At 40.5% G+C, this 24,293-nt stretch overlaps 1 protein-coding gene across 2 annotated transcripts in view; it reads left to right on the forward strand.

The window, feature by feature from the left end:
• Positions 1-24,293, forward strand: part of LOC127657562 (nuclear factor of activated T-cells, cytoplasmic 1-like) — a 116,314-nt gene that overhangs the window by 31,440 nt on the left and 60,581 nt on the right. For both annotated transcript variants that reach the window (XM_052146419.1, XM_052146420.1), the window contains exons 4-7: positions 506-708; positions 6,986-7,158; positions 13,167-13,307; positions 21,694-21,749. In XM_052146419.1, the coding sequence (XP_052002379.1) occupies positions 506-708; positions 6,986-7,158; positions 13,167-13,307; positions 21,694-21,749 (573 nt within the window). The remainder of the gene's footprint in view (positions 1-505; positions 709-6,985; positions 7,159-13,166; positions 13,308-21,693; positions 21,750-24,293) is intronic.

A 24,293-nucleotide genomic window follows, 5' to 3' on the forward strand; every position in this document is an offset into this window, starting at 1 on the left:
GCTTTTAACACTTTGCATAATTTTGCATTATGGCTGTTATTTTAAACTGTAAAACAGTTTAGGTAACATTTTATGACATTAGGACCATAAAGATAAGAAAAGCGACCCTTTCTTCTTTCTGCTTATTAAGTGTTTTATGCTAACCTTACTAGTTTAAAATATTCTGGTTCAAAATTAAAGGCAGTTTTTATACAGTGAACAGTGTGCAACAGGCAAAACAAAGTCTAACACAAGTCAAACACAATACAAGTGTAGCATTTAGTTAAAAGTTGGTGTAAAGACTTCACAGCAAGAGGGAATGAGGACACAAGGAACCGGGTTTCTCAAAAGGTGTTGTTTTCTGTGGGTATGCCAGCTGAAAAGGTTGCCAGACACATATGCTACTGTAGGATAAGCATCAGTACATATTAGTAGGTGTGACTTGAATCACTTGAATTCTGTCCAAATGATATTTATTGTGAGAAGTCTTGATCTTGAAGGGACTGGACTTTTTGTCATTCTGCAGCTTTATGGCTATATGGAGACGGAGCCTCTCACCTTGCAGCTGTTCATTGGGACCGCAGACGACCGACTACTGCGACCCCACGCCTTCTACCAGGTCCACCGTATCACCGGAAAAACCGTCTCCACTGCCAGTCACGAGGTTCTGCAGTCGAACACCAAAATGCTGGAGATCCCTTTACTGCCTGAGAACAACATGAGAGCCATGTGAGTGCAGTGAGTCGTCCTGTGAAATATTGAACTAAGGTTAACCTTCTTACCACTACATTTTTACTAAGTTATTTCCTCTGTTCCTTCCATTCATGATATTCATTTTTGGCAAGTAGGATTATGCCTAAATTTATGTTCTGGATTTTTCCTTAATTTGAGCTGTTGGACTGGAAGAGTGCCTGAGATGGGTTTGCTGATGAAAGAAAAGTTCATTAGAAACCATAAAGCTCATTAGTGATAGAGGACATTTTGTAAATCTAAAATAATACATCTATAAAGGTATATATAGATTCAGGTTGGATCAGGAACATGTATGCTGAGAGGTTTGCTAGGCCTTTGTAGGGTCATGATAGGTTCTTTTCTGCTGTGATGGACCAATGCTGAGTGTGACCCCCTTGACACTTGGCATGAACATGCATTTCATATCTGGATATTATTTGGATATTCTTTAGCATTGCAGTCCAATGTGTCTCCACTGTGAATGTAGAGATTGGATTTAAAAGGACTGATCAGATAGATTTATGAGTGGCCAAACAATCACAGAGCTGCAGAAACCCTGTCCAGACATCCAGAGTACTTCTTTGGAGAGTAGACTAATAGAAAGACAAGTTTGAAAAAGTACGAAATCAAAGTTAAAAACATTGATGGATACTTCAAATGCTTTCCATCACATTGACAGTTTAAAGTATCTCTCTTTACTTTTGAAGCATGTCCACAGTAAATGATGCTAAGAATAAACAGACCAGGGGCCATACTTTGTATATTGATTAGGGAGTTGTCTGGATTTCGTTGTTGACGATTTGACCCGATCATGTATTGTTATGTTCTTCGAAGAAAATTGCTTCGAAGAGTTGCTGTCATGGCAACAGGTCTGTAAGCTCAAGCTTAAACAGGATTCGATTGCACCTTTATTCGATTGCAGTCTTTTAGACACGATACTGGAAGCTGCTATATTATTCTTATGAGAGCAGACTTTTGCTGCAGAGGTGATAATAAATTTAGTATCATTATAATTTTATGAATAATATTATAGATAATAATAAGTATATCTCATTTTGCTAATTTAGAGGTACCGCTTTAGTCACTTCATATTTTTCCCATAAAGTGTTTCACAATGTTTTTGTGCATAAACTTTAAGGTTGTCTGTCAGCATTGACCTTGGTTCTTTGGCCATCTACAGCTCCATATATGCAAAAAAAACTTGATTCGAAAAAAAGAGCGATTTGTGCCGTTAGAAATGTGTACACAATAGCCCATAATAATTCCAGCCATGAAAGAATGCAAGCTTTTAAATAGAGCTTTTATGCCCTCTCATGTGTAAAAATCATGTAGGTAAGTACATTGAAATAATAATAAAAAAATGTTTCACATATAATCACAGGTTTTGGCAGCTTTGGCCGTGTTTCCTTTTTTAAGATTACTTTCTGTTTGGCCAGTGTTAACATTAATATTACGGCTCTCTATACATAAATTAATATAGAAATATCTTGTAGGATCTAACTACCATATAGGCCTACAGTATATTTACAATGTTATATAAATACAAATAACAAATTAATTTATATCATATTCATATTTTTACTAAAGTTTATGACATCATAACATTGGTCTGTCGTGTTGCCAGCAATCACTGCATTGTTGATCATGGTTTCGAGTATCGATACATACACAGGAATGTGCAATTATCTCAGACAACTCAGTATAAATCAGATGTACTAATGCTTTTGAAGAACAGAATAAGCTAGAGAGGAATTATGACGATTAGAAGATCTAGAATATGCCATATCATCTCGGATGTATTAAGCGGCGTATGAAGAATGGGCCCCATGAGAGAGAGTGGGCATCTGAGGAGAGATCATTAAATCGGGTGTCAAGATTGCAAGACGGCAGTGTCTGTTGTGTTCTTCACTGTGTTGCAATGGCAGCACTTTAACAACAGATGAACACAGTGCATACTCATTGCATAATGAATTACTTAAGTACTTGTATCTGGATAACAAAATGCATTCACATTTACACCTTCTTTGAATGTGGTCAGAATCAATCCCTTACCACTTCCGAATGTGGTTTCAGTGATCAATGACAATCCGATCACAATGCATCTTCAGTTCTGTAATAAGGTTAAGGTTGGGAAAGCAGGAGGTGGAACCGGCTGAACTGTCAAACTTTTCATGAAAACCTAAACAAAAAGACACAGAACACAAATGCACATACTGCAGCTGCGTGTGGCTCTCTCTCTCCCGAACTGCCACATTCCGCTGCATTTATCCCTCTCCCCAGCTGATTAGCCCGACACCCTCCTCTTCATCACAAGTACATTTACACCTGGCATTGAATGTGATCAAGTGCTTTCCGACTGCAGTTCAGTCGCTGAAAACACATGTTAATGCCAGGTGTAAAGGGAAGAGTGAAGAAGAGTGCTTCATTTGCTGGCCAATGTCTTTGCCCATTGTATTCTTCTTCACACTGTTACAGCATTGGGTGGCCATGGATGTCTCTTTCCACCAGTCTTTCCATATAGTTCCACTATAAACCTTTGATACAATATACTATATGTATTGTCTTGTTTCATGTGACATCACTGTATGACCGCACAGCCATGTTTGTGACCAACATTCCATATACCTTCATTGTGCTGCACTGCGACAAATCCTTCTTCAGGAGAATAAAGAAGCTCTTATATTCATACAGATGGGCTCATCACAGATGTTTTTTTAACTGTGACTAAATCAGACGAGAAAACAACACAAAACATTTGTAACTTCTGAATGAGAGATCTTTATGGTGATGCACCGGTGGGCATGTGTACACATCAGACTCGCTGGCGAATGGAGATGAATCGTCAATAAAATATCTTTAAATGTCAGCGAAAGTTCAATTTGGCAATATTTGTGATGTTATCAGACCTGTATGAACTTTTCCTGGGACTTGGCATTGATCAAAAGCTATTTTTTATGTTTTCTTGATATAATTTTTGGGGTGATTTTCTATACACTGCCATTGTATCTTTCCGCTGATGGTCACAAATATGTCATCTGCGGGGGAAAATGACATCAATGAAACAGGTCAATACATGCCATAAAATCAGTGGACATGTTGTTATTACAGTCTAAATCTTCTGGCATTTTCCATCGGACATTTTTTAATAAGAGAAACTTAAGTTTAAATTGTCATTGCATTACTTGGCAGATGAATACACAGATTTCTGACTGAAATGGCTGTCTGAATCTTGGCATATGGGCTGGTGTTACCTGGATGTTTGGCTGTATTTTGATTTGCACAAAACATTGCCCTTTGGTTTCAGGCCAAGTCTTTCATCAAATCATTACCACAAAATAACCACAGATGGACATATCGCTTCTTGCAATCTACAAACGTAATTTTGTCTTTCTATTAGCCAACTACCCAAAAATGCTAAGGAGAATGTTGCTGTCTGGACAGATTCTCTGCAGTTCTATGAGTGTTCTGCCAGCCCTTCTTGGCCAGTTATTCAGTGTGATTGAATGGCCACAGAACTCTGTAGTATCTGTTCAGCCATGTCTTTTCCATTTTGTTACAATGGACTTCACAGTGTTGCAGGGTGTTGAAACCATTTCCAGTATTTTTGCAATAGAATAGAATGGAATCTGTATTAATTTCCATATGGTTGGAGCTAATGGAAATTGTTTTCACAACTGTTATATGCGTAGTGTCTTCCTCTTCAGTTAAAGGGACAGTGCCTCTGTACAAATCATACAGGTAACGTAGAAACGACAATCACTGTGTCCTAGGGCTCCTATTTTAATCTAGAGAGATTTCAATCAAGTAATTTTTACTGGAACGTGTCTTGCAAGATTTGATGTCCATGATTTTAGTAGGCAAGCTGACTATTGGCCTGTGCTTTGACATCTCTAGTTCTAACATAATTTGAGAGATTGATAACACAAAAACTACAGGTTAAAAAGTATAATTTCTTTGACCCGTTGCAATTTGTGTATAGAACTAGAAGTGGGGGGGGGGGTGCAGGATGCAACCTTAACCATGCTTAATTTTGTATAGAAGCACCTTGAGGTTAGTAGGAATCGTGTCCGGCTGATGCTTGTAGACTTTACTTCAGCTTTGAATACCATTCAACCACACTTGCTAGTTGTGAAGCTCACAGATTGTTTCAGTGTAGACTCCAACATGGTCGGTTAGATATTAGACTTTCTCACTAACAGGACTCAAAGAGATGTAGTAGAATGAATGACTGCCTGTTTTGAGAGTCCCCCAAAAACACTAAATAATTGCCCCATTTCCTGTCAAACAAATCCCAAAACCCCAGCCATCTGCTTGACAACTCCTCGAAAGCTGCCACCCTCCCCATCTCCGCACACCACTCCGGAAATGTGGGCGCTCCATCCGACTTCCATCCCCTTAAAATAATCTGCCTCAAAATCAAGGGGTTGAGTTTCTGTCAGCAGAAACTTCCCTCACTCACTGTGACAAGGAGGAGGGTGTGGGCGGGCCGAGAGTGTGGAACGAAGTGGATCAGACTTGCAAAATGGCATCAGGGATTTCCCAGAGGGGAAATGCATAAGGAAAGTTTGTGAGTGGATGTTCAAAGTGAAGTGGAACACAGCTTATCAGGCACCCTCTATAGAGTTCCTTTAGTAAAGAGAGATTTTGCCCTTATGGAAATAAATTGGTACTTTTATTCACCAAAGTGGTCACAATGAATAGTCAGAACAATAATAACTTGAAAAATTACTATTACATGTCCATGTGCAGCAATGACAGCTTTGCAGATCCTTTGCATTCTAGCTGTCAGTTTGTCCAGATACTCAGGTGACAATTCAGTCCACGCCAAGGATAAGGTTTTGATGTGATGGCTGCAGGATATGGTGCCTTTTTATTTGATCAAAAATAATAGTGATGTGATTTAAAATAGTGATGTGCTGTTTTTTACATCAGTAATGTCCTGACTATATTTTGTGATCAGTTGAAAGCCACTTTGGTGAATTAAAGTACCAATTTCCTTCCGAAACAGAAAAATCTGTCCATTATTCCAAACTTTTGTCCGGCAGTGTATATCTATTACACTGTAAAAAAAATAAATAATAACCACGTTTCAGGCTTTATGGGATGTAATTTTGATGCCTTTATATTTGATGGTGCATTACTGCCATTTATATTATTAAATAATACACTTGATATTTTAACCTTCTGAAACTTGAAAAATGTGCTTTTCACTTAATAATGTATTGTTAATCACTGTAGTAATTACATCAGGGCACATGATGACATGATTTTCAACAGTAGAGGCCCTTCCTAGAGCAATGACAAAGATCAAATCCCTTTATTGTCACTCAACCATATACGCAAGTGCAACAGTGGGTGAAAGTCTTTGGTGCAGTTCCAAGCAACAGAGCAATATGACAATTACAATAAACATCTGAATTACACATAACACAGTTTACACATCTTGTTACACAACACAATATACACCTAATAATATACAATATACAGTATACACAAAATAAGAAGACAGTATACAATAAAAATACACTGTGCCCCCCCCCCAACCCCTTGGAAACCTTGGAGATAATTTTGATACTCAAATTTCCACGTTGGGAGGAGACGTAGATTTTTAACATGGCGGAGGATAGTATGGTGTCTGTGGTGAAAGATGGTTTTATTCATTATTCTGCTGCTGCCTTGTTATTACTTTTGGTCATAAAGATTTATGTATATCAGTAACCATTTTATGCACATTTTATATTTGTTACACAAAGAAAATAGATTTGAACAAAATTCCATTATCTTAAGCAAGCTGACTACTTTCAACTTCAACTTTTGAACTTAATTTGCCCAGCGGGCAATTAATTGACATAAAACATGCAATAAAATAACATTCAATTAATAAAATAAAACACAGAAATTAAGCAAATCAGTAAATCATAAATAGGGCAGAAGTACTACATCTTCCTTTTTTGGAATTGAGCAAGGAGATGGCTGAAGGGACAAATGAAAATTTACACTGGTGGCCAACATTTTTGAATAATTATAATTAAAACATTAGAATGCTGACTTTCTTTTTTAAAATGTGTCTCTGTCTTACATCTCAAGGTGATTTAAAATGATAGATCAAGTCACATAGACTGTATTAGTATATGAACAGTAATCATAAGCTATTTTATTTTTTTCCAGTATTACTAAAACGTTTGGAGAAATATCTTCTTCTTTTCACGGGAGCCTCCATTTGTAAAGTTATATTCAAATGCCAGATCTGTCTTTTTTATGTCTGCAACCACAGAATTGACTGCGCAGGCATTTTGAAACTGCGTAACTCAGACATCGAGCTGCGGAAGGGAGAAACAGACATCGGTCGCAAGAACACTTGTGTGAGGATGGTGTTTCGTGTCCACATCAGTCAACCCAACGGGAGCACAGTGTCTCTTCAAACGGCATCCAGCCCCATTGAGTGCTGTGAGTACACTGTGTCCACTTCCTGTCCTGAACTCAACCTAGTGTTGCCCAGTCTTGACCACATTCTAGTTTAATCTGCTACTTCGAAAGAAAAGTCATATGTAATCATCATCAGAGTTTGTAGAAATTAATACATTTGTCTAGACTTTGTTTAACATTATGTTAAACACAATGCTGCAAACATAGCAGTTCTACATCTAGTTCCCTTTCGAGAGGTCTCTCCTATTGCGTAAGTAGCTTACGCTATGGGAAAACTCCGTTTCTCGAGAAATATTGAAGTCTTTATGTAAAACGCATTGCAGCTGCACAGCAGACAGCAATGAGCGAGGCAGCTCGGTCATTGGCTGTGCTGCGGCAACTTGCTCGAACCAATGACGGGGCGACTCTGAACGCGCGACCAATGAGCACGCTTCAGGCCTGCGCGCTCATTGCCTGACAAGATTGCCGTGGCTAAGGCTATATATTAGGCGCCCCGTCATGAGAGTTCTTTAGATTTAATCTCCTTCAGCAAAGACCTTCTCTTCGCTGGATCCTCTGGATTATTGGAGTCTTTTCGCCCGCCGTCGACAAGCCTACAGCAGGACTGCTATGAGGACGCCGGCGCCTTCAGCCGTCTTCAAAGCCTTCTGCTACGCCATCCGGCGTGCATCACCTTATATCCTTTACTAAGCAATAACTTTTCAAGTGTTCGCCTCTGCGACGCTTTTTGTCCTTAGTAAAGAGCAAATTCGAGGCGTTGTTTAAAATGCCTTCGACCTGCGCCTCGTGCAGAGGCCCTCTTCCTGACGGGGACCGTCACATTATCTGCGCTCGCTGCCTGGGACCTGACCACGCAGAAGCTGCTCTCACTCGAGGCGGATGCCCCGAATGTGACTCCCTGGGCCTCACCGAGCTGCGCGCTCGCTTTGCCGCCTTTGCCGTGAACGAGCCTGCTACCACCGTGCTGCCATCCCCTCTGTTCGAGCCACGCAAGAAAAAGCGCCGCTCACGGAGGCCGCCAGAGCACGCGGACTTCAGTGACCGCGTGCTCTGGCGGGCTTCACCACCACCCGAGGGCTCCCTGCCGCCGGTTCAATTCACGCAGGCAGACCAGCACCCCTCCGGATCGCTGGGTCTCGTCTCGTTCGGCGCGTCAGGGGCCAACGGTGAAAAGGATGACAGCCTTTCCATTGACGCTGCATCCGACGACTGCATCCGACACTAGCGGACACGAGCAGGGGCACCAGCTAAAAGAGTTTGCTGAACGCTTCACTGAAGCCCAGAATAATTCGCAGGCTATGCGTCACTTCCTGCCTAAGCGCTCCAGCTCGTCACAGAGCCACCAGAGACCGCCTCAGCTGCAGCAGCGAGCCAGGGCGGCGCCTCCCATCTCCCAGCCCAGACCTGAAACGGACGCTCGACGCTGCTCGGTTTCTGCTAACCGAAAACAGCCGCCTGAGCGACGGGGACCTCGGCCCAAGATCGTGCTGAACCCGGAGCCTCGTAAGCCTTCCTAGCCATAGGAAGAAAGAGAGAGAGTGCGTGTCTCGCAAAAGCCGGACCACTCTCTACAAAACGTGTAAAACATGCCTATCACAATGTATGCACCCCCACCCGTAAACACTGTCTATACAGTTTCAAACATTTCTCAGCTCATGCTGCGAGCATTACGGAGATAGCGTGCGTGCCTGTAATCTCACACGCACCCCTGCACTCGGCACTCAACAAAGCTGCTCAGCGCCTCAGCGCCTCTGAGAGCTGTAAGCTCAGTGTTAACACAAGGCAATTCGCCGGCAGGGTCCATACGTCACTGCGACACGCCCCCAGCCAGCATTCAGCCCATATCTGTGCGAGCAAAAGCCTGGGAAAAATCCCAGACATGCCGAAATGGGTTTTGAACATAATAAAACACGGTTACTCGCTTCAATTCGCTTGCAGACCACCCCGCTTTTCAGCGGTGGTCGAGACGAAAGTGAGGAAAGATGTTTCACATGTTCTACGCACCGAGGTGCTCAAACTGATAGAGAAGAGCGCTATAGAAATTGTTCCTCCCTCTATGAGCGAGGCGGGTTTTTACAGCCACTACTTTCTCGTCCCAAAAAAGGACGGTGGCCTCCGACCCATTCTAGATCTCAGACATCTGAACAAAGCTTTAATGATTCGCTCGTTCAGAATGTTAACGACCAAACATATCCTCGCGCAAGTTCGCCCCGGGGATTGGTTTCTATCAGTGGATTTGAAAGACGCCTACTTTCACATTCCGATAGCGCCTCATCACAGGCCATTTCTGAGATTCGCTGAGGGACAGTCATACCAGTACACAGTACTACCATTTGGCCTATCATTGGCCCCCGTACATTCATGAAATGTATGGACGCAGCACTTTCCCCTGAGACAGCGGGAGTGCGAATACTGAATTACCTCGACGATTGGCTAATCCTAGCACAATCAGAGAGTCAGTTAACGACGCACAAATCTTGGATTATCAGTCATCTAGAATGTCTGGGTCTGAGAATCAATTTTGCAAAGAGCGTGCTATCCCCCAGCCAGAATATCTCTTTTCTGGGAATAGTGCTAGACTCAGTACAGATGACGGCGCGCCTCTCATCAGAGCGTGCGCTCGCTATTCGGCGCCTTGCAACATCATTCAGAGCGGGCGCGCACGCCCCCGTCAAACGATTTCAAAGGATGCTCAGTCTCACGGCCTCTGCATCAGCTGTACTCCAGCTAGGATTGTTGCACAGGCGTCCTCTCCAACGCTGGCTCAAGAGCCGTGTCCCCACTCATGCGTGGCGCTCGGGCCACTTTTTAATCAGAGCGAATCACGGCTGTATAAAAGCCCTGACGCCCTGGAAGGCCGTCGACTGGTATCAAACCGGCGTGAGTCTGGGCGTGAACACAAGGAGAAAAATGATCATGACAGATGCCTCCAAAATAGGATGGGGGGCCCTTTACGAGGGCAGGCCTGTCTCCGGTTTTTGGTCAAACCCGAAAAAGCGCCTACATATAAACTGTCTGGAAATGAAAGCAGTCGCCTTGGCTCTCAGAGCCCTGCTTCCGTACCTGAAAAATGAACACGTCCTGGTCCGAACGGACAACATGACGGTAGTGTCGTATATAAATCGCCAGGGTGGACTCAGGTCGAGCTCCCTGCACTCTATGGCCAGGGAGCTCATCTTATGGTCACAGCACAACCTGCGCTCGCTGAGAGCAGCGCATGTGCCAGGCATCCTGAACCAGGGAGCGGACATGCTGTCCAGAGACAAGGTTCTCCCAGGAGAATGGTCTCTCCACCCCCTGACGGTCCAGTGGTTATGGCAAACCTTTGGCGAAGCAGAGGTCGACCTCTTCGCCTCCAGGGAAAATGCGCACTGCCCTCTTTTCTTCTCAAAGAGCACGGACACGCTCGCCCAAGTCTGGCCGAGCCGCCCCTTGTATGCTTTTCCCCCGATCGCGATGCTACCTCAGGTCATCAGTCGGATCAGGGAGGTGAAATGTGCAGTGCTCCTGGTAGCCCCACTCTGGAAGAACCAGACGTGGTTTCCAGAATTGATGCAGATGATGCAATCTGCCCCATGGCCGATTCCGTTGAGGCTGGACCTCCTCAGGCAGGCCAACGGGATGATTCTTCATCCCCGCCCGATCTGTGGGCCCTTCATGCATGGCCCCTCAACGGGTTCCAGAGAACCTCCCCAGCGGAGTGTTGAGAACCATCACTGAGGCACGAGCGCCCTCTACGAGGCGCTTATATGCTCAAAAGTGGAAAGTGTTCAGTGACTGGTGTGATACCAAGAGCTTGAACCCCAAATCGTGTGAGATACCAAGTGTACTCGCCTTTTTGCAAGAGCTGCTGGAGGCGGGCCGCACACCCTCCACGCTCAAAGCCATAGCGGCGTCACACAATCCTGATAAAGGACGCTCATTAGGGAAAAACGACCTAATCATTCGTTTCCTAAGAAACGCGCTGTCATCAAGCGCTGCTTGCCTGGAATTTGGACCTAACGACTGCAGAGTTGTCCTTAGGCCAAAGCACGGGTATATTCCTAAAGTGCTCTCCACACCCTTCAGAGTACAGGTGATATCTCTGGCAGCGCTATCGTCTTCAGCAGACGAAATCGACGCTAATTTACTCTGCCCGGTCAGGGCGCTCAGAGTATACTTGGAACGTTCTGCCCCGTTCAGACAGACGGAATAGTTATTCGTATGCTTTGGCGGCCGCACTAAAGGTCTCGCAGTTTCAAAGCAAAGAATATCGCACTGGATAGTAGATGCTATAGCGCTGGCTCATGAAGCCAAGGGCCTTCAATGCCCCTTAGGCGTCAGAGCTCACTCTACGAGGAGCATGGCCTCCTCGTGGGCGTGGTCGAGTGGGATACCCATTGAGGATATTTGTGCGGTGGCAGGCTGGGCCTCGCCTTCGACATTTATCAGGTTTTATATCCTACAGGTCCCCTCATTGCATTCCAACATTCTATCAGCCTGACTGTAGTATGGACTGGAGTACATATATACTGAGCATTGTCTCCTCCCTTATAAGGTCCGTCTCTGACTGACTTAGGGAGTTTTTTATGCATATCAGTAAATAGAAAAATCAGTACATAAGATATGTGCGTGTGTTTTTACAATGAGCGCCCCACCATGGGCCACCTTGGGTAAAGGCGCTCTGTATTATCCCATTATATAGCTCGCCGTTGGCCGGCTCGTTGAATAATCACTTTGCTTTAAGGCTCAGGCATCTGCCTCTGGCTTTTTAGAGCGAAGTCAGCACGCACAGCGTTTTGCATGGTGTTCCCATAGCGTAAGCTACTTACGCAATAGGAGAGACCTCTCGAAAGGGAACGACTCAGTTACTAACGTAACCTCGGTTCCCCGAGAGGAGGGAACGAGTATTGCGTAAGCTGCCGTGCTTGTGCTTGGTCAGTCGCTTCAGTCGATTGAACTTAAAGAACTCTCATGATGGGGCGCCTAATATATAGCCTTAGCCACGCCAATCTTGGCAGGCTCTGAGCGCGCGGGCATGAAGCGCGCTCATTGGTCGCGCGTTCAGAGTCGCCCCGTCATTGGTTCGAGCAAGTTGCCGCAGCACAGCCAATGACCGAGCTGCTGTCTGCTGTGCAGCTGCAATGCGTTTTACATAAAGACTTAAATATTTCTCGAGAAACTGAGTTTTTCCATAGCGTAAGCTACTTACGCAATACTCGTTCCCTCCTCTCAGGGAACTGAGGTTACGTTAGTAACCGAGTCGTTTTCTTGCTAAGTGCCTTAAACAAAACTAGGAATATCTTTTAAAGATTTTCCAAGAACCTAACAAATGAAACCATATCATGTGGCTAGTTACTTGTGCTTGTAGATAAAACCTTGCGTTTCCTGGAAGTTTCATGGCAGCCAACCAGTCAGCTTGTGTTTGTGCTCTCTGAACAGGTTTCCTGGTGAATTGCATCTTCACAAATGTGGCATACTGTATACAGTCCTACATACATTTATTTTTTATGCATATACACATTTTTACTTTTGTAGTTTTTCACATGTCACTTAAATGGTCAAGTCATATATCAAATGAAAGCTCTTATTCTCAGGAATGTGACTTTATAGTTATTATTATTTTTATTTTTTTGCCCTAATACCACAGTTTGAAAGTCTTCCAAAAGAAAAAACTTTGTGTTTATCATAAGATTATAAACACATGCAATATTATTTGTGAAAATTTTTTTGGGAGTTTTCTGAAAGAAAAAAAAAATAGACCCAATTTTTATTAATTAGTCTACAGTGTGTGTGTGAATGGTGTACGTTTATATTTGAGTGTGAAAAATTGCAGGCGGCAGTGCAAACATTTATGTAAATGTAAGTATGTTCTGTGGGACGACTCACTTAGAATGTCTTGGCCAAGTATTTGCATCAGAGTTTGTTTGAAGTATGTTTCTGGTCTAAGGATGAAACCTGTACAAGGTTTATACATTAGACCCAGGGACTGATGGGGATTGGGTTGGGTGAGCTGGGGTTTCTCTTTGACTGTTTTTGGTTGTTTGTAGCGCAGCGCTCGGCACAGGAGCTGCCCCTGCTGGAGAAACACAGTTTAGACTGCTGCCCTTCCTCAGGAGGCCGGACGATTCTTCTGAGAGGACATAACTTCCTGCCAGTCTCCAAGGTGATGTTTGTGGAGAAAGCTCAAGGTAAAGCTCACTCTTTCTCTCGTCTTTTCCCTTTCTATGTTTCTCTGGTCCTTGTTTTAAGACAGAAGACTTTGCCAGACCACAAATGGTGTTAATTCAGACACCATATTTTACCACAGATATTTTAACAAATGCTGAAATTTCCTGTCTGTTCAGTGACTCCCCAAAACTCCCATCTTTTTCTCCATCTTTTTGTCTGTCTCGAGGTTATTGGGCCTGTCTAACCCTCTTTTGTATTTCCTCGCTCATCAGCTCTTTCAGGTCTGTCTGTGGAGCTCTGTCTTTAATGACTTCATCTTGTGACGTATACGTCTGCTTTGTTTTGGGAAGTTGCACTGAAATGACACTTGAACACATGTGCTGTTCATACACACCAGGTTTAATTTCATGTTTAATGAAGGCAGGTTGTAAATGTTTTAGATTTTATAATATATAAAGTATCAAAAACCAAAATGTATTTGTGGTAATTTTTATTTTATTTTCGGAGTCTTGTTTTGAAAGTGTATTATAGTTTAGTTTAAATTTTTCTGATTATGAATGTTAGTTTACATTGTGATGTCAGGGTTAGGGTAGGGATAGGAAATCTTTTGGTTTTTGTTAATGATAAGAACTAGAGGTGAACTGATATTGAATTTTGTAGATATTGAGAAATAAGGTGGTTGAAAAAGCCAATAACCAAATAATCTGCTGAGAGGTTTTAAAATAGTTTTGTTGTAGTCTTTTCATATTGTGACTAGGGGCAACAAAAATCCTAATAATAACCAGACTTTGTATTGATAATCATGCATTAGTCCATAAACAGTAACAGAGACTTGGCTCCATGGGGCACTACATAGAAGAATTCGCCAGATGAAATTGTTGTATTTATCGCCTATATATTCACCAGATGAAGGGGTTTTCAACACCTCCTTTTAGTGATAATTTAATGGGAAGAATTTTGTACCATCCTCATGGAATGTGGCTTTCAGCTCAGACTGTGTTGTCGAGATATGAGAAGGATGTTATGTGAAGGTAATTGTTTTGTGAAATCAGAGAGCTGCTGTATTCCCCCAGTGCCTCTCTCCATGTTTGCTTCCACTCTGTCTGTCCTCATGAGACTCTGTAGAACGATCAGGCAAACTGACACGCTGCTTGAGAAACATTGATATCTAGAGAACAGTAATTACATTTTCTTTTCAGGTGTCAGTGCATCATGCCCAGGCTTTTGTATACAGTATAGAGTTTGTTTGTGTTTTGACATGTCAGAGGAAACGACATCTGTTCCAGGAGGATTCCACTGATACATCAGTCATAAAAAAAAATTATGTTACATTTCAGACTAAGCACACTACGCTCAACATCACAGTTTGTCAGTCTCAGCTCATTCCATTCCATTCAGAGCAATTCAGTGGCTTTACTGGCACAACTGTAAACAATACCATGTTGCCAAAGCCAAGAATGTATGTAAAAACAGAACAACCAACTGATAATTAAACTTAATTTTTGCTCAGTTAGGTGTTTTTTATGGAACTTATGGAAACTACTGAAGATCGCAGTGTTTGACATAAGAACAATATATAATATCTATAAGCAATATGGTACAGATAAAATGCTGTACTTCTAATCAGGGACTAAAAACAAAATGCTTTTTTGGTTCGTTCTGATCAAACACAGTATTTTTTCTAAATCGTCACCAGTTTGAACAAAATTAAGTAATGTTAATAATGTTCTTTTTAAAATTACAGCATTTTGCGCTAAGTGGTGGGTTTGAGTTGCGAGGTGCGGGGCGAGGGCGAGGCTAAAGTGCAAGCGTGAGGTGATAGTCTGTGTTGTGCTACCACGTCTTTGAATAATATATAATGTGCGAGTAAAGGCAGTCGGTATAGTTTCTGGTCAGCCTCAGACTGCCTAATATGTAAGGATGAAACAACTAATCACTAAAATCGATAATTATTGACAATGGAAATCATCGACAATGAATTAGTTCAGTAGAACTAATTGATTATTTTGATATTTCCAGGAAGCACGGAGAAGCCCGTCAGTGATGCCACTTAACAGCCAAGTGAAAAATGTGTTGCATTATGAAACTCGTGAAAAACAGCGGAGACAAGTTGAAGTGGAAAAACATGACTCAAGTTGTCCAGCACACATGAGCACTTCTATAAACATTTCAAAGAAGATCATATTTAGCATACAGTTTAATGTGGAGTTGTTGCTGTGTCAAGTTGCATTGACAGAGAGTTGTTTCTCTCCAGCGCATCACTTAAATTTCACCGTTATTTAATATGTTTTATAATATAAAAATGTTATGAATTCAAAATTAGGGATGCACCACTTTTTCTCTTCCGATCTGATTCCGATATAAGAAATCTCAGTATCGGCCGATCCCGATCCGATACCAGTGTTGTTGTTTTGCATAATCAGTTTATAATATATTCACATTATTGTGTGGAACTAATTGGGTGTGCTCTTTAATATGTAAAGACACAAACCTCTAACTACACATTATTTCATATAAATGTATAGATTATTAAGAAACACTTTATTATTAACTAGTTTACTGGATAAAGTTTACTCGTGTCTGGCGACGGAACACAAGAACAATTGCATTTCACATCGTACATGCAACGGTGATTTTTTGCATGTGCAGTAATAATAAAAAAAGGTTTTCAGCATGGAAGAGCAACTTTTGGAAAATGCCTGAAAACGGTGGTATGGACTGAGAGTGAGAGCGAAAATGCCATTTTCAAATTTATCCGGATTATCAATACCATGATGGGGGTATTATTGGTAACACTTAATAACAAGGTTAATTACGTTAATATATGCTCATGTATAACATGCATTACATTCTAAATGAGTTATCATGAATTCACATTTAACAGTTAATGTTATGCCGGCGCCACACTAGCAGATTCCAAACAACTGGATTTTGTCCGAGGGTGTCACACATGAAATACTGTTTTGCTGATATCTTGCTTTCTTCGGCCGGAGGTATGAAACACTTGCAGATACAAAGTGGTGGATTGTTACAAGCACTATGTTGTGTGGTACCCATAGAAGAGAGTCACGATCTGGAAACAGAGAGGATTCTGGATAGAGAGTCGGGATATAACGGTACTATATAGAGATAGTGGGGTACCAGACCAAGGAGTGATTTTTGGTTGATAACCCAGTTCCCGCTTCCACCTTTCTGATGAACAAGAGACCTGTCTGCCACAGTGGTGCCTAAACCCTGGATTGGAGGGAGACGCGCCGTCAGAGAGCCCTCGCCACTGACAGAGTATTGTGAAGAAAGGATACACGATCCGGTGGTACTGGAGCGGTTCGCTAGAAGGCGGAGGAGGCCGCTGCCTTCCGCCAGGAGGTGAAGTCCAGTGCCATCGCCCAGTGCCACGGAGGATCACTGCACAGCTGGCTGAGGACCAAATGGCGGCATGGTCGGGAACCAGAGTTTTTTTCCCCTCCCTCTCTCTCTCTCGGGTTTTCCCTCTCTCTCCTGCTCTCTTTCTCTCTCCCCACCCGCTTATCCTACTCAGGTTCCCAGGTGGTAGGTAAGACCAGCCAGTGGTGGAATGGCCGAAGGGGCAAGAGGGGGAGTGTGGAGTAGGTCAGGCGTTGGGGGAATGTGACAAGGAGAAGGGCGTGTATGGGCCGTAACGATGGATGCCTGGCGCTGAGTTGCCCCAATCAGCGGGAGAGAGATAAGGAGGAGCCGGAGACTCCAGAGACAGAGAGAGACATGCAAAAATCTGTGTGTGTGTGTCAGCATGTGTTTAGGTTATGCTGAAAAGCAGTTTTATGTTGTGTTTTGTTTATTAAAAGTATTTTTGGTTGACAACCTGGTTCCGCGTCCTCCTTTCCAATGAACAAGTGACCTATCTTCCACAATATTAAATTGTAAAAGCTCATTTACCTCTCCACCAGAAAGCCGTTTAATGCATGAAGTCTGCTGAAGACAGGCAAGCTGCATGCACTGTGTAATGAGACCACTGCAATAATGGGGTTTCCCTCTACATCAGACTTCTGTGTTCCCCCAACATACTTGACCATATACACACATGCGCACTTATGCGTTAACATAAACATAAAAGCCGTATTATGAAACCTTGTGTGATAAAGCGCTTTCTCTTAACAGCTTTTTAATCCCAACGGCTGCATTCATGTTTGCATGACGTTTCTGAACGCCACTTTCTGCAAAACCCCGGAATAAACCGTTTTCTTAAATGCATGTAAGCATGGTCAAAGTGTTGACAAAACTAAAAATATATATGTAATGAAAGATATAGAAGCCTCAGCGAAGTTAAATGTTATCCACAAAGAAAAACTAATAAGAAACTATGCTTCTAACCACAGGTAAAAGAGCTGTAGTTCTAACCACACAACTTTGCGATGCTGTTTACGAATGTTCGTTGGTACTATGGTTTCGGGAAAAATGGTTTAAATCAGGCTTGTCAAGCTTGTTTATGAGAATTCAGACACATTTTCATGCAGGACTGTTTGCGGCACACAGCGCAAAAGATAAAATTTTTCGGATGCTTGTCATTTACCAATCGCAGGTGACTGTAATCAACTAATTGGATCCTTCAGAACAGACTGAAATTGCTCTCTTTTCCCTGTAGCCTTCACTATAAAGAGAATGAATGAATGAGTAAGTGTTCTCCTTCACAAACAAATGTCTGCCATCAATCACATTATTTAAGCAGAGTTTTACTGATGGTTAAACCGTTTTATGGAGAAATTACACATTTTATTGAGATACAAAAGTAATATTAACATAATATTGACATATAATAATATAAGACAACAACAATTGACTTACTTTGGTCAGATAGATGTAAACAGTTTTGAATAATGACACTTATCTATCTAATCTTATTTAGGTTCGTGGTGTGAACTCGGCAGCATACATTTTCTTTATTTCTTTCCCTTCAATCTTGCATGCTCCACTCCGTGTCTGTTGTGAGAAGGCTTGTGGAATATGAGACTGTCACATTGGGTATTAGTGTAGTAATTATAATCAATTCTTAATTTATGTAATCGATGTATCGAAATTTCTCTGGTAGATTGATGCACCGTGATGCATAGATGCATTTTATACCCCTATTAATTAAATTCACACCTGAAAATCACTGGAAAATCAGCTAGTGTGGCGTCAGCTTTAGAGAATGTTGAGTCTGTTAACGAGGAAGAATTGAACCTCCAAACCCAGGACAACAGGACAATTCAGCCAATTCGGCTGAAAAATACAGAATAAAGACTTTGAATATTATGAATGAAGATATAAACTATTCTTGAATAAGAATTATGGGGGCTAGAATAAAATGTATATTACTTTCTTCCAGCCTTCAGTTCTCTCAGGACATCAGTTAGTCCGGTCTAATTACAAATCTCATTAAGCACAAGAGAAGATCTTGGGTTAGCAGGGGTGGTCAATGTGGAATTAACCTTTTTTTATATCTGACACAATTAAAATCCCCAGATCAGACATCAATGTCCTTACAATACTGATTGAATAAAATAATAACTTTTGATACAAATTGGATCTTTATTTGGTGTGTAAATATTGAGCCCGTGACTAAAGCACATCTTCCATATCTTCCTAATTTGGTGTTCTGAAATAAATGGTAAATGTATACTGATTGAAATGATTGTGCACTTTTTTATTATTAGTTGTGCAGGATCCTTTTATTATCCTTACCCAATCTCAGTTCAGTTTTCGATGTTCAGTATTTGATAAGTGTCTCCTGAAGCATGGCAACCGTGGTCTTCTCTTTTTTATTCACACCTCCTAGCCCTTTAATATTCCATGTAGCGAATATTGCTGAATTGTGCATCAAAAATTATAGCAAAATAATTGCCAACAAATTTAAATTTAAAATAAGTCCACGAAATGGGCAAATCTGATGGGCAAAATTTTGAACTTTTCATATTTTTAAACACTGAAATTGTTTCTAAAAAAATTACAATTCAATATCCTCCCTTCCACCCCAGCTTTGACCCCAAACAATAGGTCATACCAAGAGGAGCTAATCATAATAAATAAATGTACCCCACTGGATAAAGTGGAGAAAAATACCTAATACCAACACATAATACAGAGCGTTGCATATTAGGAGGAGCACGTGTGAAACAGACCCTCTCCTGTATTAAACATGCATAAGTCATCCAGGACTCATTGCACAAAATAAGGCATAGATTTCATAAATTGTCAAACATAAATGGATAAACAGACAATAGCGGTTCTTTAAGAGAAATGTTTGATTAAAACGGACACTGTCGCACTCAGAGTCCTGGGGCCAGATGCACCAGCTATACGTAAGTTAAAACTATATATCTATATACATATATACAGTATATATATATATATATATATATATATATATATATATATATATATATATATATATATATATATATATATATATATATATATCATAAATGGGCACCAATTCACAATTTACTCACTACTAAATACTTGAGTGGTTAAACTCATTAAACTAAGGTAGGACGTAATCGTACGTATTAACTAAATATTTACGGAAGCATCCTACCAGGAGTAACAGATGGAATCAAAAAGCAGACTGATATTTTATGACATCAATGTGCTCATGTTTTGCGTGACAGGCATCGGTCATTTCGACATATATGATGATGTTGACATTTACACTTGTTTACAAGAGAGAGAAAAAAAACTTTTAAGCATCTCTTCAGCATGAAACCGTTCAAACGGTGCAGTTTTCAATGTGCGTCGCCAGTGTCAACATAAACGAAATATATAAGATATTAAAGTGAATAAATGTCTATTTTTCCAGCCTGTTGTATTAGCATTTATTTATCATCCCTTAATTATTTTAGATACAGTTCCTATATATTGTTATTTACACGGGGCAAATATACTATTTATTAAATCTACTTTTATTACGTATCATATTTTAATGGGGATATCATTTATTACTGCTGACAGTTACACAAGCAGACAAGGTTTGAACATCAACCGTAGCGAGATGAAATTCACAGCTTTTTAACACTTCTTTGTACAAATTTGAAGGTTGTTTATTGGATCAATACAGGTAAACATCATATTATATGAACGCTTTACTTTATGGACAGCTTACGACCTACTAATTAAGTCTTGCCTTAAGGACAGGTGGCGCAACCAAATTAAGCACTGACTTAGTTAAAAACTAACTAGTATTTACTAAGCCCTTAGTGTGAACTTTACGTCCCAATTTATGTGAGAACTTACACACAGCTTGTGCAACCCTACCCAGGTCAGGTCCAAATTAAAAGTCCTCCAAATGTAAAAGATGAAAGTCACCCACACATCCACTTGTAAATAAACACTAATTATAATTTAGCACCCATTTTCCCCGTTTGAGTATTACTTATTTTCCAAAGTGTCCAAGAACTCCTTAACATTTCCCTGAGGTCGAGCAGATGTTGAATATCACTTTTTTTTTTTCAAATAAACCAATAAAAGTAAAAAAGATCTAGAGCGGAGCTATGGAGCTAAACAGACATTTTCAATCAGGTCAAGTGGCGACCCTTCTGAATGATTTTTGCAAGCAGACTTTTTTAAGCAGCTGGTGTTATGGTGATTTTTCACATTCCTAACAGAGTAATTCAGAGTAGCTAAGGGCATGTTCCTTTAACATTTTCATCAGACAAGAGAGATTATTGAACAACTGCAATTTACACATAAAGAAATACAATCATACATACTTTCATTCTAAATTCGGGAATACCCTCAATATGAAGATGTAATTACCATATTCTACAAACAGCTCTAGCCAGAATGACATAATTACAAAAGTAGAAGATCTAAAACATAAATAAAGACCATTCGATTTTCTGATTACAATAAAACAATAAGGAAAAAATTGGTGTCTTAAAGAGTCCTTGAAAGAATGTGGTGAATATGGCCTTCAAAATGAGATACTGACGCATGACCTCCCTGACCATGCCAATAAACTACTTGAAGTTAATTGAATTGAGAGCAAGAGAGACACGTAGTGTGTGTGTGTGTGTGTGTGTGTGTGTGTGTGTGTGTGTGTGTGAGAGAGAGAGAGAGAGAGAGAGAGAGAGAGAGAGAGAGAGAGAAAGAGAGAGAGAGAGGTGCAGGCAGACAATGGCATGAGCTGCAAACATGTTTACATGTTGAATGTTGAGGTGGAAGTGTGATGTTCCAGAGGGGCCGCTCACAGTCTCTCATGTACTGCAGCAGTGCTCTGCCTCATATACTCATTCATCAAATCACTGAAGTGTGGCATGCCAATTTAAACAATATGATTTTGAGGGGTCATTGCTGCAAATGTTATTTGATAAGAGAAATAGATGTTGAAATGATAAGAAAATATGTCATAGGTTAAATGTTTTTTTTTTTTTTTTAACCCTTTCTTTCTAGATGGGCATCATTTGTGGGAAACTGAAGCAAAAGTAGACAAGGATTCTTTCACATCCGTAAGTATGAATACATATAACTCTGCATTCCTCACAGTATCAAACTTCTTTTCACAGCACCTCCACAGATACATCCTGAAAGAACCGCAGGTGATTGCTGTCATAAGTGACATTATGTTTTTTCAGCATGGCCTGTATAATGCTCTCCTTATCCGTGTACCATAAGAAGGGAATCAGTACACTTAGTGGAGTGGGTGCGAGCGACCAGTGTACTCTCTCGATTTTAAGATTCAAATCAAACGGTCAATTGAGTCTCGTTTGCAGATACTCTTTTCGATACATTTTTCTGTTCTGAGGAAACTTAAGTAGATGTCTAAGTGACTGTCAAATGAACACTCAGCTATATAGTGTATGAATTTTCAAAGTGTAGTATCATCCCAAATGGAACACTTCAAGTTTGTTTACTACAGATAAGTATTCGCCATTTAACAGCTGACTGAATTGACGTTTCAAATGCATGTGATGTGTTGCCGCTAGCTTTAGCGCATTAGCCAACCTCAGTTCAACACTTATATCTTAAACAGAATACATATTCACACAGCATGGGGTGTGTCGCACTACTTACACTACAAAATTACATAGAATAGTGCAGAAGTGTGCGGTTTGGGATGCACCACTTGTTTATTCTTTACGTTAACCATTAAACATAATTATTTACTACCATAAAATTCAAGTTTGGGTCGATTTGAAGGAGGGGAAATAAAAGTATGTTGTTACACTATAATTTGTATATATGTGTATGATGTAATGTATTTGAATTATATGAATTTGAATATGTATTATTTATTATATTTATTTGAATTATTATATTAAATTACACTAATTTGGGGGAGGTAAATATTAACGTGCAATAAATTTTATTATATGCATATCATGTGATTAATTTGATTTAAAATGGTAATTAAATGACAGCCCAAATAATTATATTATATATAGAAATATTATATATTATATAGAAATAAATTCCATAAGACAAAATAAAAGTAGAAATTACACAAATTATCTCATCGTGCATCAAGGATTGTTTCCAGCCATTCTAATATAAAATATCAAGTAATAATCTTTTGGCAGTGGCCAGGTGTGCTATTCTGTAATGATAACTATGAAACTAGATTATTTAAGGAATATTTCAGTAATTGTTTATGCAAGATTTAGCCAAGCTCTCTATGTGTCCTGATGTAACCCTTGCTAGACATTTCAGTGTGAGCTGTTAGTCTGCTGCAATATCACTTACAATATCCATAATTATCCCATTAGAGAATTTGTTTATTGTTTAATAATGATTTTCCTCTCTGTCTCACACACACACACACACACACACACTCACACACACACTCACTCACTCACTCTGGTCTAGAAAAATCATTTTCCATTTTTAGTGAAAACAAGACAATGATGTTGATTAAGAAAATGTTACTGGCAGTGAATATTCATAAATGTAGCACATTTAAAATGTTGTGATTTTATGGTTCACATCATGACAACTTAAAACAGTCTGAAAGGAAACACTAAGCTGACTTTGCTTTATATTTGTGTATTTATTTTGGATTTATTGAAATCAGATGTATCCTTTTATACACCTACTAAGTTCCCTTAATGTGGCATGATATATGATAGATGCATACTTCTTACACAGTGCCGTACATTAGCCCAGCAGCATCATTGTTAACACTGCTGTTTTAATTGTGTTTTCAGTGCAAATGTTGTCTTGCGTCAGCTCGTAAAGCAAAGGCTGTTTCCTGTGCTCTAATTGGCCTGTAGGGCAGGTGATATTAGAGCTGCCCCCAGACACTGGAAAATTACAGTATGTGAGAGAGGTTAAAGACAAATAGGCCAGTATTTCTATTTGGAGCTCATAAACAGTGTCCCCTCACCCCCGTCTGGCCGGCATCCGGCACGTTAGGGCCGCTCTTCTGTTGCCTGCAGGAACTAATGCTCATGTGGCCAGGGGCATGTCACACACATGTAGCCATAGGAGCCACTGAGTGTCTTTAGCCTTGACTTTTGCTCTGAAAAAATAAAAAAAAACACCAAATCAGCAAGAATGATTTCCTGCACCTCTGTCCCTCCATCATCAGCTCTGTCAAAGAGGTAATTTCATCTAGACTGTCAAATACAGCTTCTGTCAATACCACCTTCTTTGCCCCTCTAAGTTCTTCCTCTCATTAAATAGAAATAAAAGACACTCAACATGCTTTTGGCTTTAAAACTCTTTGTTTTGTTTTCCTGTAGTTTGAAACAGGGACTACAAACTGTTCAAGGAACAAAAATAAATATTAGCAAATTTTTTTGCATCACAAATTAGTTTGCCTTAATGCTCATTGTGGATGTAGCATTTTGTGACATGCCGAAGACCCATTTAACAATAATAAAATTACTACAGAACATATACATGCACTGTTAATCCAGATGTTATTTACCTGCACCTTCTAACAAGCTTTTCCTCATTTCCTCCTTTGCGGGGATTCAATTGATCAGTGTTGTCAAGTCTTCTTAATTAAAATTAAATTATACATACAGTTGATTTTTTTTATTTTGTAATGA

The sequence above is a fragment of the Xyrauchen texanus genome, chromosome 17, assembly GCF_025860055.1.
Source record: "Xyrauchen texanus isolate HMW12.3.18 chromosome 17, RBS_HiC_50CHRs, whole genome shotgun sequence".
Taxonomy (NCBI): domain Eukaryota; kingdom Metazoa; phylum Chordata; class Actinopteri; order Cypriniformes; family Catostomidae; genus Xyrauchen; species Xyrauchen texanus.